The sequence below is a fragment of the Lathyrus oleraceus genome, chromosome 4, assembly GCF_024323335.1.
Source record: "Lathyrus oleraceus cultivar Zhongwan6 chromosome 4, CAAS_Psat_ZW6_1.0, whole genome shotgun sequence".
Classification (NCBI taxonomy): Eukaryota; Viridiplantae; Streptophyta; class Magnoliopsida; order Fabales; family Fabaceae; genus Lathyrus; species Lathyrus oleraceus.
The window spans coordinates 59,010,720-59,026,432 of record NC_066582.1 but is presented as its reverse complement, the minus strand read 5'-3'; the positions used below and the strand labels follow the sequence as shown (position 1 = coordinate 59,026,432).

Genomic DNA, 15,713 nt, shown 5'->3' with positions numbered 1-15,713 from the left:
GTTCAAAGCATGGTTGCATCTAGCCAGTTTCTTGCCCTTTTTTTATTGAAAACATAGGTTCAAAGCATGATCACATCTAGCTGGTCTCATGTTAGAACTATTGCACGTCAGAAGAATGGTTGCATCTATTCAGACCAACATATCATTAACAAAACGTGTATATCTTAACGCGACATGCTCACGATTAAAGCAACAAAGTGTGGCCTCACAAATAACTTGAGGTTATTTACACTTTAAGCAAATATTATTTACCGCTCTGTATAGAAAACAAACTCTATAAATTGCAGGGGTTAAAATCGAACCCTAACAATCCTTAGCTCTATGTCGGTTGAAGATTATGCCTAAAGGGAGCACGATACAAAACCAAAAGCACAAGCATGCAAAAGGTGATAATATAATTGAATACCATTTACAAATCAAGGCCTAAAGCTAGATAAAACCTTACAAAAAAAGAAAAAAATACAAGGGAGGTTACTCAAGGATAGAGATAACTCTCTCATCTCAGAGTATCTAACCCGACTAGATCTGATCCCTCAAAATAACCAGTGGATGGTGAAAATGCTTCATCTATTGCATCTCATTCTCAAAAGACTTTATAATTGCCCCAAGCCCCGAAGAATCACATTCTTTCAATTTTTTGGTAAGAGAAGCATTTTGACCATGCAAAAATTCCTACTCTTTCTGAGCAGAATCAAGAGACTCGATTTTCCTCTCCATCATTCTAGCCATGTGCATCACCTAACTACCCGCAGTACCAGGGAAATTGAACGAAGTTATAACATTGTTTACTTCCTTCAAAGAGGCAGAAAACTTATGCGGTTCTCTTAAATATGCATCTCGTTCAAGAGTCAAGTTATTGACACTCCTCTCCAAGTGATGCTTCTCGTCACGTGTCTGATCCGTCTGAAGAGCTTCCCAACATCCATATCCACTTAGAGTTAGAGCCACAAAAACTCGCCTAGCAGATAACGCCAAACTATTTAGCTCTTCCGCCAGATTCTGCTCAACAAGGTTGGAAAAGAACGCCCAATCACCCTAAAAGACGGAATCATGGCATTCACGAGAAGGGTCGTGACCACTTCTGGGACCCATTCGCAAGCCCGGTAGAGAAGAAAAGAGAGTAACATTCTGAGGAGATTCAAGAGAAAGAGAAGAGCCTACTGCAACACTGAGTTGTTGTATTCCCTGCTTCAGAACCCATGCCCTCACTTTATCCTGTATTACATATGCATAGAACACACAACTGTTATCCAGATATGCACAAAAAAAAGGGCAAACCAAAAACAAAAGATTAAAGGCAATTTCAAAATTACCAAAGGTATTTTGACGCTACTCACAGAAGCGATCTCCCATCAACAATGAAACATCTATCAGACGCTTCAAATGTTTTTATCAACCTCAATTGAAGGAACTACACCTCCAAGATAACCCAGGTGATTAACGAAGTCTACCGGCCTATTTTTTTATACGAATCCTCGAAAGAAAAATCTTCCTCTTTGTAAACATAAGTGTGATTTTTCATGAAGAAATGTTTTACTGACCAATAGTGGGGAAACAAAGGTTTGCACTTACCATTTACCCCTAACTTAGACCCGCAAATTGTAAGATGAGGCAAGAGATGAAAGGGATTAACCAAGAAGAAGCAATCCGTAAAAGGCTTCAACCCATGAAAGCCTTCAAAGACCTAGATCATCGGCAGTAAGGAGACTAATTCCCATTCTCTTGGTCGAGCCCAAGTACCATAGTGACAACAAAAGAGGTGAAAAAATAAGGTGATGAAAGGGTTCCCCTTCAGATATTCACATAGGTGTTGGTAAGCCTTTACGTACGCTTAACTCAATGGGTGAAGTTACGAATGACCCACCATCAATTAATTAAAAACACATATCTCAAAGGGGATAAAGGGTACGCGAACACCCATGGTTGTGAAGAGACATTCGAAAAAAGGAATGATGCAACCACCATACTCACCACATATCCTATCATCCTTAGAAGGAGTGATGGAACCTAGGGACAGAGCTACGTTGTTAAAAGTGTAGGCATGTGCCCTAACTTCATTTTAATTTCTCTTCCTACGTAGTATATGTACATGCATTTTTAATATCAATATAATAATGTAATATTATAATAACTATTAAAGTCATTTAAATCTCAACCTAGTTTTTTTATTCATCTAACTTTTAGATAAAACATATATATATATATATATATATATATATATATATATATATATATATATATATATATATATGTGTGTGTGTGTGTGTGTGTGTGTGTGTCTGAGATTAATTACTATACACTGTCAGTGTAAAAAGTTTTACACCGTCGACTCATCACCATCATTCGTTTGTATTATTTTATAGATTTTTAAAATAAAAGTCAAACTTCTTTTAATATCCGACGTCTATGATTAATTGACGGTGTAAAATCCTTTTACACTGTCAGTGTATTTCAATTAAACTCGCTCTCTCTCTCTCTCTCTCTCTCTCTCTCTCTCTCTCTCTCTCTCTCTCTCTCTCTCTCTCTCTCTCTCTCTCTCTCTCTCTCTCTCTCTCCTCTCTCTCTCTCTCTCTCTCTCTCTCTCTCTCTCTCTCTCTCTCTCTCTCTCTCTATATATCTATATATATATAATATATATATATATATTATATATATATATATATATATATATATATATATAATATATATATATATATATATATATATATATATATATATATATATATATATATATATATATATATATTATATATATATATATATATATATATATATATATATATATAATTTATATAGTTATTTATTTATTTTTGGTTGCTTTTATCTAATTAATTTTTTAAAAAGATACATGTACAATATTTTGCAGATAAATCTTACATATCCATTTACTATTTTTAAATATAAAGTATAGTATTCTAATTAATAAATTATTTTAAATTTGAAAATAAGAAAATTTTAAATAATCATAAATTTATATGTAAATATTATCTTCACTACTCAAATTTTCTAGCTCCGTCCATGGTGGAACCCCAATGTGAAAATTCCTCCACTTCAAAGAAAACCTTATCAAGGCTACCCTTCTTTGGTAAAAACGAACATAATGAAACAATATATAGAACCTTCCCATGGTAATGTTGGGTTCGTCAAGTTCCCTTTCACGTTCTTCAACGATTTTTTAGCCAAGTCACGTTGATGTTCTCAAGTGCAAGAAGACAAAGTTTCAAAAGAAAAAGAAATAATTGCTCAAGAATGAAGAGAAAAGAAAGGTCTAAAAGGGAAGTGACTCTAGTTCTCCATATACTTAGGGGTGGACGGCGGTCGGTTATGGGTGGGTTCGGGCCCGAAATAGCTAACCCGAGCTAATCCACGGTTGAAAAAGTTAAATCCAGTTTCACCCAAAACTAAGTTCGATTTTATCGGTTGATGGATTATCAGTTTATACGGTTCATTCGGTTAGGTTGAATCGGTTTGGACCAATAAATTCTAACCTGAATTCTATCATTCCTATAACACTAATCACATGAATACTCATTAAACTTCATTCTATATAATTAAAAGAATTAATAAACCATAAACTATTTTCATTATATTACATTTTCATCATCATCTAAGTGATAAAGTATTAGCATTATATTACAATTACATTATCATTCAAGTAATAACCTGATATACAAGTTCATTATAAGCCAAAATATTCTCAACATATTTAAGAAAAGTTAGTAGTCCAAATCATCCATATCTGCCACCATTTGAGGAGGTTTGTTTTTATCACTCATATTTTCTACAATAGATGCCTCGGTTATCGTCAATAACAACGATACACTGCAATAGAGCAAAAACTAGTTTAACATATAGTAATGTGTGAAATATAAGCAGAGAAAAAATTGCATTGTAAGATATATGATTTTACCTGGCAGCATCTACCAAAGTTGTTCTAACAACTTTAACAGGATCTATAATCCCAGCCTTCACCATATCAACATAAGTTCCTGTTTTAGCAGAATAAGCACCATAGTTAAACAACCTTCTTTTTACTACAGAATCATTTTTAATGTTAAGGTATCATAAACAATACAGCATCACAACCTTCACTGTTACTAACCTTTAGCAGCATCGAAACCCAAATTAAGATTATCTTGTTCCAACAATTTGCTGTAAATTAAAGAACCATCAAAACCAGCATTTGCAGCTATTGTAAATAGCAACACCGCCGGTTTTTAAGAATGAATGACAAACTTTGAAAACAGCAACACCGCCGGAGAGTTTTGATAGCCGTTCTTGTGCCTTTTCTTTATCAAATGTTGCAGAACTTCTCTCCATTGCTTCCCTTAACTGCACAAAGTTATAACTTAAGAACCGGTAATATTTTTATTTAAATCAAAGTTCTGTGATAAATTCATACATAGAATAAAATCATTAGGCTTAATGGCAATTTTTTAAAGATCAAAAGAAAGTAAGAGTAAAAATTTAGTACAATATGAGATTGACAAAGAAAAGTTACATGATGTTTTAAGAGATAAAAGAAGAAGACACGATAATATTAAATTAAGATGTTGTAAGGTTGTAGCCTTGTGTAAGTTCAGTACAATATGTGAGGAAGGTTTGAATCTCGTTGGTGTTAACAATAAAATGTGAGGAAGGTTTAAATCTACTAAGCCATAGCATTTATATTTAATCAAAAATTGCCACATCTAAATTAAAGTGACAGGACGAAGAGGACACTTCAAAATCAACAATTCAATCATAAAATAAAAACTTATACTATATACCAAAGATGAACTTGATCGTTGTGTCTTAGAAGCTTTCACAAGTTCTGATTTTGCTTGGGCAGTGGCTTAATGGGAATGCTCAATGTTGGATCCAATATCATCTGCAAAATGGAAATTCTCAACATCAACTACTATAAACCAGTCTAGACATATAAAACAACTTGATAGAGGATGCATAAATAACAAAAGTAAATGAAGGGTGGGGGTTGGGGGGAACTAGTTACCAATCATTGCTCCTTGCTCATGAACAAGCACGACAAGATCTTTGAAGATCTCATTTACTTCCCCAATCTGCTGCTGGACTTCTTGAATACCTTGTTCTCTTTCCTCGATGATAGCCTCATTGAAGGAAATCTCATTATCTAAGGATATTACCTCCTGTCTGCAGCATGAACAATTTAAGAGCTAAGCAACAAAAAAGATGCAAATGGCTAAATTTGAAAAAGTAGCCTTAGGATAATATAGATGCAAGTTCAATTTTTCAACAATTTAATTTCCCATGGAAGAATGTCGCCGGTGATCATTTCACAAATCTTTTGCACCACCCAGAAAACTTACAAAGAAGAAGACACGCCTTTTGGATCAATTCTTTCAACACTGCCTGAAAATCTTTGGCCAATTTAGCATCTGCTATCTTCTTGGTTGCCTGCAGATATAAAAAAAGTTTGAAAATCTCTTCTTATTTAACTTTCAAGTAAAAAGAGTTTGAGATCAAGTCACTAGTACATCAATAAATAACTACAACAAACATGGTTATTAGTATCTTATCATACATACAAATCGTATCTCAATTCAATACAAAACTTTACCCAATCGATACAAAGCTCTAGTGTGTATCTATTATGGACATGAATCTCTTCCTGAATTCCGATTCATCATGATCAATTAGATTCACTAGTATAAATCATGGTCTATGATAATGAATTGCTTCCTAAACTAAGCATAGTCCACAGCTCTTTTTTCTCAACTTTGTATAGTGAGCCACTGTTATTCATCATTTTGATTCCGATTCAATAGGTCTCCAATTCACTATTTGATTTGATAACCATACAACAAGCATTCATAATACAAGCATGGTTTTGGTTTTATTGCAGTTTAAAACCGCAATGGCAATCAGCGCGATTACATCAGTCTCAGCCATATTTTATCCATAATTTTTCATAAGACTAGAATTACAATGCAAATGCAACCACTACTGTAACAGTAAATAAAAAACTCGATCATAAGATTCATTTAAAGAAACTCGTGGTTTTTAAAAATAGATCATAAAATACCAATAAACTGATTTGTTTGCGCATGCAATCGAAATAGATAATAGAACTTCAAACTCACATTAACATCAACATGATGATCAATTTCACTAGCTTGTTTAAGTTTATCCGACGTATCCTTCACCAATTGTCCAATGTGGAGTCTAGTCTTGTGTCTGTAAGTTACAAAAATAGAGAAGGAATCAATACAATCAGTATCTTAAAATAGAAGTAACAAACAAAATTTCCGATTCATATAGTGAGAGAGTGGTGCAGTGATCTCTCACAGTTTCTCGCGGAGTTCTGGCGTGTCTTTGGGGGTTCCGAGAGTGTTGACGAGTCTTTGAAAAGTGGAGACGGCGGTGTTGATCAAAAGAATAAGTTTGTGCTTACACATTTCTGGGTCTTCTGGTCTGTAATAAAATAAGGAGATATGTAGCCTCTAGTTAACTTCATTCCTTCCACCACTTCCAACTCATTTTCCAAAGTGTTGCCATCCTGAAAACTTTAAAATCTTAGACAACTCATTTTCAGGTCGGACTTTGTTGAGAGCTATGCCGCGCTCTTCTGTGATAACCTGTTTTCAAATTCATTGTGATCATTTTCAGCATAATATGCAGTAATCCACAATTCCATAAACAGTACAAACCTTCCATGCTTTTGCAGCAAAGATCGACGAACTGACTGCGTAGGATGAGCAGTTAAAACCAGATCCACAGTCTGATTCTTCAAAGCATCAAAAACCTCTTCAGGACTATTGGTTGATATATTATCACAAAAAAAATAACTGTTGAGGATATTAGCTGATAGATAAGTTGATTATCCATAATAATCAGTAGCCCAAAATAAGGTCATTTTCACAAATGACTCCAAAAAACAAACTGAAACGAAACACAAAAATATATTAATACATGTAAAAAACATAGATATAAGTAAATCAAATGAAAAAAATACAAAAACCACAACCATCATCAAAATAATCAGTAGCCCAAAATAAGGTCATTTTCACAAATGACTCCAAAAAACAAACTGAAACGAAACACAAAAATATATTAATACATGTAAAAAAACATAGATATAAGTAAATCAAATGAAAAAATACAAAATCCACAACCATCATCAAGTATGTGATTGAGATGAACCAGCAACTGGTTCATTTCCGTTTCCAACAGCATTAGATCCATCACCAGATGTTGATCCACTAGTAGAGGGACCACCAAATTCTGCATAAAATTAAACAGAAACCAAATAATTAAATCAAAACCAAAGCCAATACATTAATACACTAAATACTCATACTCAAATACTTACATACCTGAAACAATAGTGGCAGACAACTCAAATTCTTCATTTATATTCAAGTCCTTGAATTGACTAAGTGTAGGTTTCAACCAGTCCTGTGCACAAATCAAAGCCTCTGCCATTTCAGGGGTTAGTGAACTTCTATATGTGTCTAGAACTCTGCCCCCGGTACTAAACGTGCTTTCAGAAGCGACAGTGGATACTGGACTAGCTAAAACATCCTTCACCATTTTTGATAAAATAGGGTATCTACAAGAGTTTTGTTTCCACCACATAAGGATGTCAAAGTTAAAATCATCGGCACAATTATCATCTAGATACCTCTCAAGATCATTTTTTTTATCTATTGAATCTTTTTGTTTAAGGTGCTCTTTAAAAGCTTCAACCCTTGCAAAATGAGATGGAACTTCAACATTAGGAACACCATCACCAAATGAACCACCCTCATTAGGACTAGTAGAGGGTCCATGTTGCTTTTCATGTATACCCTTGTACCAATTGAATAGTTTAAACAACTCCTTTTTTATCACATTAATCATATTAGTAAAAGGCACCGACTCGCCATTATACATATCATTAAAACACCACTCTACATATCCTAACTTGTATCTAGGGTCAAGAATCACGCCAAAATAAATAAACTTGTTGATGTTTTCAATTTCCCCCCAATATTTGTCATACTTCTTCTTCATTTCATATCCCATTGAGGCTAAAATTGTGTTCAAGTTCATGGATGATCTTTTAAGCTCACAATGTATTGAAGCTAGTTGGTGGAATGACTTATGAAGGGATACTTGTTTTGACAAAGAAAATTCCATAGTAGTATCATAGAAAATTTTGAAAAAACTTACTAGACACCTAACATTCTCCCAATCATTAAGAGTAGGGGGGCCAACTAATCCAAAAAATTCCAAATAGCTAAAATCTTCACCTTCCATTTTCTCAAATGCTGCTTGATACTTTTCAGCAGCATCTAGCATCAAATAACATGAGTTCCACCTTGTCGGAACATCTAGACAGAGAAGTTTCTTGCAATTAATTCTAGCAAACTCAATACATTCTTTGAACTTTGTAGATCTTTGGGGTGATGACCTAACAAATCTAACAGCATTTCTAATGGCAGAAATGGATAAATCATTCTGTTTTAAACCATCACGAACCACCAGATTTAAAATGTGTGCACAACAACGAAGATGAAAGAAAGATCCATCACTCATTAAACCACCCATATTATCAATCCTCTTCTTCAAATAAGCAACAACTACATCATTAGATGTTGCGTTGTCCACAGTGATTGTGGACACATTCCTTATTCCCCATTCCCTTAAAATCTCTTCAACTTTTCTACCAATTGTCTCACCCTTATGATTAAGAACTAAACAAAAACTTAGAATCCTATTTTCATACTTCCAATCATTGTTAATGAAGTGTGCAGTTAGGGTCATATAACTAAGATTCTGAATGGATGTCCAACAATCAGTGGTTAAGGCTACCCTATTGCAATCAGATTTGAAATAACCTTTCAATCTTGCTTTTTCATCAACAAAAAGTTGAAAACAATCCCTCGCCACAGTTCTCCTTGATGGAATAGTTAATTGGGGTTGTAATTGTTTGCATAACAACTTAAAGCCTTCCCCTTCAACTACCCTAAAAGCATGTTCATCTAGGATCACAAAGAGAGCAATAGCCTTCCTACAAGCTGCCAAATTAAATCGTTGGCTTGCGGCAACCAAGCCACCACCCTCTCCACCGGCAAAGGAGAGGGCAGTTTGAGTAGGATCATTTTGTGGCATCTTGGTACATACTTTTGTATGAGCAAGCATGTTAGATGTCCCATGGGTTTTTGGATCACACAAATATTTCTTATGACAGTGTTTGCAAGCAGCTACTGCTTCAATTTCATTAGGCAATTTAATAAAATGGTCCCAAGCAGGAGAGGATTTCCTAGGACCATTAGCATTTTGTTTTCTCTTCTTTCCAAGTGGAGGAAGTCCAACAACATGAATTTCATTGGCAGCAACATCAGTTGCACCAACACCAGATGTTAATGAAGAATGTTGGTTTTGAGTAACATTCTCCATTACTGAAAATTAATGAAGATTATAATCAACACACAACCAACATCATCAACTCGTTAAGTGTTTATAGGCTTAGTTTCAAAGTTTGTTAATCTTATTTTTATGTAGTCATATGTCTTAATCTTAAAGGACCTATTACCTTACACTTTTAATAAGGCATACAAAACAAATGGAGTTACTGTTATTATGCAAAATATTCAACATGATATATCGACATAGGCATACAAAACATACATAAAATAAACTAAACTTACTGTTATTATGCAAATTTCCAGCTCCTTGTATTTCTCCAGCTCCTTGCATTTCTACAGCCTCTTACATATCTCGATAAAAATAAAACAAAAGGAGTTATTAAAACAGTATATAAAAGATTAAAGCTCTTAAAAACATAAACAATGATCTAACCTTCCATTAACTCAAAGAACTCTTGAAATTACAAAACCTGAAAATACAAAATCTGAAATCAAGAACAAAGAAAGACTTAGTGTTTAGAAAGCAAATACGAACACAAAAGAACGTGATTAAGAGGGATAAGGATACAAATGATTCTCTGCTCAGTGATGATGAAGGAGGAAAGGACAGTGATGACGGCGGAGGAGAGACATAGATAGCGATTTTGTTTTACTTTTGGAGATGAAGCAAGGTGACGGCACTAAAGCTTTAGGGTTCAGAGGGGTGGACGGAGCTTTAGGGTTCAGAGAGGTGGACGACACAAGCTTTAGGGTCCAGAGGGGTGGACGGCGCAAGCTTCGGAGGGGTGGACGGCGCAAGCTTTAGGGTTCAGGGTGGACGGTGCAAGCTTTAGGGTTCAGGGTAGATGGCGCAAGCTTTAGGGTTCAGGGTGGACGGCGTAAGCTTTAGGGTTCAGGGTAGACGGCGCAAGCTTTGGAGGAGCAATCTGATTTTGTTGGGCCAAAATTCTGCTGGGTGCCAAAATTCTCCTTGATAGTAATGGAATGGATTATGTTTGAATATAATATCGGTCGGGCTCAGATTTTGTTGGGCCAAAAAATCAAAACCGAACCCGACCACACACACCCCTCTGAACCCGTTTGCAACACCCGTCCAACCCGTCAAACCGAATTAACCCGACCCGAAACAGCATCCTGCAACCGGTTCGGTTGGTTATTCTCGGGTGGTTTTTTCTTGTCCACCCCTAATATACTTATGTAGTGATAATATGACAATATGGAAAGAAAGTGTCCTATCAATAATCACATTTCTCACATGTAACACTCGAGTGTTTCAGTTCCCAAGAATGATCATAATGACACTTTCGAATAGACGTTTCACGTTCCAAACAATAGAAGAATGAAGAAAGGTGACCAGTAGTTGAAGACAAAAATCTTCAAACCCTCGCCTTGATACCCAAGGACGAGGGCTTGGAGGGAAATTGTTATGTGCCGACTATATCTCCCTCAGACCGACCACCTTGAGATAGACTGCTCCAGACTTATACTTATCGATCGACCACAAAGTCATGCTTCTGAAATCTTCGCCTCATTGCAAGACTACTTTACACCTCATCGTTGGATATTTTCATCTCAAACGCATCCAACGTCCTCCACATTTTATGGCTGAAAGATAGCGAAATCATTACCCTTCTCCCTTATGTATAAGGATGATCCCATTTCACGTAAAAAGTTTCAAACACAATTTGAATACTCTATACTCTTTCTCTTAGGGTATGTTTGGATTGGTGGTATGAGATGGAATGGAATGGAGTGGAGTGGTAATTAATGAGATTCCATTGTTTGAATTTGTAAATAATGGATGGAATGGAATGAAACATGATGAAATCCAGTCCATCCAATTCCATTCAAATCTATATTTTTTGTTCCATCCAATTTGGGTGTATGTGATGGAATAAGACATTTATAATAAAATAGTCAAACAATGAAGTGTGATCTATATTCCATTCCGCTCCGTTCCGCTCCATCATGTTCCATTCAGCTCCGCTCCGTTATGTTCCATCAATCCAAACACAACCTTAGACTTTTTTTGGATTGATGGAATCAGACGGAGCAGAGCGGAATGAGATGTAGTGAAATGATATTCCATTGTTTGGATCATTTAAAATTCGATGGAGCGTAGCGAAATGGAGTGGTATAGATTCCATTTCATTCCATCACTTAACACCATATTTCTTCCCCTCCAATTTAGACGGAATGAACAACTTGCCTTATTCCGTTTTATAATTTCCAAACAATGGAATTGGACATTCGTTCCGCTCCGCTACATTCTGCTCTGTCCCACTCCACTCCACTCCATTCCGCTTCGTTCATTTTATGATATCCAAACATAACTTTACTGATTTGAGCGTTGAGGTGTTAATCTAACAAATACTTCCTTCACTCTCCTCCGTTAAAAGTCTCACTCCGCCGCAACTTCTACACTAATTTTTATTTACATAAATATCTCGGTACCACTAAAACTTATGGACCCGAAGGATTTATCATTAATTTTAGTTTTATATATATTTGTTTATTATTAAGAAATATAAATTATTTATTACTGTTTATTAACAAAAATATTAAAACCTCATATTATACTCAAATTCAAAGCCGTGCAACGGGCTTTAAAGTATTGTATAATCTCCGCTCCATTTCAATTTCAAGACAGTGGAGAAACAGTCGGAGCTGTTTTCAATTCACTGTAATCCACGGCAGAATGTCGACGGCAGAAGCAATGGATTGCGATTCATCAAACTACAAACCCTACACACTCTCCCAAACCCTAACCAGTCACAAACGAGCAATCTCCGCCGTTAAATTCTCCTCCAACGGCCGTCTCCTCGCCTCTTCTTCCGCCGACAAAACCATCCGCACCTACGGTTTCACAAACTCCGATTCCGATTCCAACAGCCTAACCCTATCTCCCATGCAACAATACGAAGGCCACGAACAAGGCGTTTCCGACTTAGCTTTCTCCTCCGATACTCGTTACCTCGTCTCCGCCTCCGACGACAAAACCATCCGGCTATGGGACGTTCGGACGGGGGCGCTAATCAAGACTCTTCACGGCCATACTAACTATGTTTTCTGTGTTAATTTCAATCCTCAGTCGAATATCATCGTTTCGGGGTCGTTTGATGAGACTGTTAGGGTTTGGGATGTTAAGACAGGGAAGTGTCTGAAGGTTATTCCTGCACATTCTGATCCTGTTACCTCCGTTGATATTAATCGCGACGGGTCTCTTATTGTTTCCAGTAGCTATGATGGTCTTTGCAGGATTTGGGATGCTTCTACTGGTCACTGTATGAAGACTCTTATTGATGATGAGAATCCTCCTGTTTCGTATGTCAAGTTTTCGCCCAATGCTAAGTTTATTCTTGTTGGTACCTTGGATAACAATCTGGTAACATCTCTCCTCTCTCATTAACTCAATTTCGATTTTGTTATCATTTAGTCTTGTTTTAAATTACGGTAGTGCTGTGTTTCATTGATAAAATGATAGATAATTGCAGTCAAATGTAGTCAATATGAGTCTAATTGAATGGAGAATTGCAGTCAAATATAGTTCATATGATTCCATTTGAATCGGTAAATGGATCAAACCCAAACTCCACCAAATGAATAGAGAATTGCATTCAAATATAGTTCATAGGATTCCATTTGAATATAGAATTCCATTTGAATATAGAATTCCATTTGAATATAGAATTCCATTCAAATATAGTTCATAGGATTCCATTTGAATATAGAATTCCATTCAAATGTTGTTGTTGATTTAACCCCAATTGGAATTGCATTTTGGGGTAAGATATAAAAAGCTATGATGTCTGAGGCAACAATCTTCACTGCAGGCCCTTTTGATTATACTTTAAAATTTTTTTGTAAAAAATTAGTACATTTTATCAAAATAAAATTTGTGTGTGTGGGATGCCATGGCTACATAAGTCTGTGTTTGGACTGATGAAGTGCAATGGAATGAAATAATGTTATGTTCGATTGTTTGGATTTGGATTTGGTAAAAAGAGGATGAAATGAAGCGGAATGATGGAATGCAATCCATCCAATTCCATTATTTACCCTCATTTTTGTTCCATCCGAATTGGGATATCTGTTCTGCTCCGCTGTGTTCCACTTCGACCCATTCCGCTCCACTCCGCTCGGTTCATTTTGAAATATTCAAACATAGCCTAATGGATCGAAAGGGCTTCTCCAAAGTGAACGGCATACTTTAAAGGATATAGCGAGTAACGTCAATCGTTGATCAACAAATGAAGTATAGATATGTAGGTTACATCATAACAAATTACAAGTGTGTTAAAATATCAACTGTTAATTTTCTCACTTTTCACTTAGTGGCTTTAGAAGATCCAAATCCTATATAGCTATGAAAAACTTGAATGAATTATGTAACTGTATGCTGTTGGGTTTCTTAAGTGGAGTCTATTCTTTGTGCAATATTATGTTTTATATCAGGGTAAAATGGCTTTATATGACTAATCATTTTTGCTTCTCATAATGTATAGTTTATTTGAGTAGTCTATTGGCTATGGGGATATCTTTTCTTATTCTTCACCTTTCAATGTGTTTTTGGACTTCGTAAATGCACTGAAGGTCTCTCTGGAAGGGATTGGCAAACAAGTACTTAGTTTGGTTTTCCATGTTATGATTGACTTACATGGGAATTTTTCTGTTCCTGCAGAGGCTTTGGAACTATTCTACTGGGAAGTTTATGAAATGTTACACTGGTCATGTTAATTCAAAATTCAGTATTTCGTCCTCATTTTCTACAACTAATGGGAAGTATGTTGTTAGTGGTTCAGAAGATAGTTGTATATACTTGTGGGATCTGCAGTCGAGGAAAATTGTACAGAAGATGGAAGGTCATACAGATACAGTCATATCTGTCTCATGTCACCCTACGGAGAACATGATTGCTTCGGGAGCTCTTGGTAATGATAAGACTGTCAAGATATGGACTCAACAGAAAGACTGATTCAATTTGGATCTGGGCTAATGTTCCAACATATTGGTGTGAGTTGAGATAGCATTAACTTACTCATCATTTTGCAGTTTGAGAAACTCTATAATATTTGTTTTTGAGATCATTTTGCAGTTGATCGATGAAACATGAATTTACGGAAAAAAATGACGTTTTTATGAAAAGAAACGTGAATTTAGAAGTAAAAAGTGCTTGTGCTCGAAATTAGAGGTTCCCTAGCTCAATAATGTTGGGTTCATTTATCCTAGTGCATTAGACACGTTTCTGCGTATTGTTCTGAAAAGAATATTCATCACCATGTCTTGACATGCATAAGTCTTAGGATTAATTTTCTTACACTAAGTCATAATAATTTATTTAATTAAAAATGCAAGATATGATAAATTAATTATCATATCCTAATAGTTTTTCTCCAGTCTTTAAGAAATTCGAAGATATGTTTTCTGACAGAGGCAATTTGCTCATCTCCAAAGAAGGATATTTTGTGTGATCTCTAGTCATTTTGAGTTTGAAGCTGTGTTGTAAATATAATAATGACATCTACATAAACCTGTGAAATGAGTATTGTTGTGGGTCCTGAGAACTTTTTTTAAAAAGTGTCTATAATGAGATTTACTCCCTCCGTCCCATATTATAAGCAAATTTCACCTTTTTAGATTCATTAAATAATTAATGTATCTGATTTATATAATAAACCAGATACATTAATTATTTAATGAATCTAGAAAGGTGAAATTTGCTTATAATATGGGACGGAGGGAGTATTTATTTGGGTAATACTAACTTGTGTCCCAAAGTCACATGTTAAGTAATTCATAAATAGAAAGTTTATATTGGAAAAAGTAATGAAAACATTAATTATAAAATTTTGATACTCCCTCCGTTTCTTTATAATTGTCACTTTCTTGAGAAAAATATGTTTCTTTTTAATTGTCACCGATTAAGTTCAATGTAGTATTAATTGCTCTTTTGTCAAAATTAAGAAGAATTATTGTGTGAAAAGTAATAACAATGATTAGATTTTTTGATATGTGTAAAAAGTTAAAAAATGACACTTAAAAAGGAACGGAGGGAGTAAAAGTCATATACAAGTTCGAAGAAAATATTTCTACAATTAGTTTTTAACGTGTGTCCCTAGGACACAAATTATCATTATCCTATTTATTTTTATCTAGTTTGCATGACATGTCTTCGGCTCTCTTTCTCGCAAATCCCCTAGATGCCAACATGTCACCTAATTAAAAAAAATTCTAATTTATTGTTAACGGACCAATTTCGATTAAGGGAGAAGGTCAATTTCGATTAGGGGACCTGTCGGAGACTCCTCGATAGGATGATGGACGAGTCCGTAGGTCGACACC

At 35.3% G+C, this 15,713-nt stretch overlaps 1 protein-coding gene and 1 pseudogene across 1 annotated transcript; one reads left to right on the top strand and one right to left on the bottom strand.

Moving 5' to 3' along the window:
* Positions 1-4,598: 4,598 nt before the first annotated feature.
* LOC127136011 (zinc finger BED domain-containing protein RICESLEEPER 2-like) lies at positions 4,599-9,402 on the bottom strand (annotated as a pseudogene).
* Positions 9,403-11,943: 2,541 nt separating this feature from the next.
* On the top strand, positions 11,944-14,458 carry LOC127073321 (COMPASS-like H3K4 histone methylase component WDR5A). The gene is made up of 2 exons (XM_051014468.1): positions 11,944-12,756; positions 14,053-14,458. The coding sequence occupies exons 1-2, from the start codon at positions 12,070-12,072 to the stop codon at positions 14,344-14,346; spliced, it is 981 nt and encodes a 326-aa protein (XP_050870425.1). The 5' UTR covers positions 11,944-12,069; the 3' UTR covers positions 14,347-14,458.
* Positions 14,459-15,713: the final 1,255 nt, after the last annotated feature.

Bases quoted from the DNA above. Each gene is read 5' to 3' on its own strand.
- LOC127073321 (XM_051014468.1), top strand. From the start codon at position 12,070: ATGTCGACGGCAGAAGCAATGGATTGCGATTCATCAAACTACAAACCC. The intron at 12,757-14,052 runs GTAACATCTCTC...CTGTTCCTGCAG, and splicing joins GTACCTTGGATAACAATCTG to AGGCTTTGGAACTATTCTAC.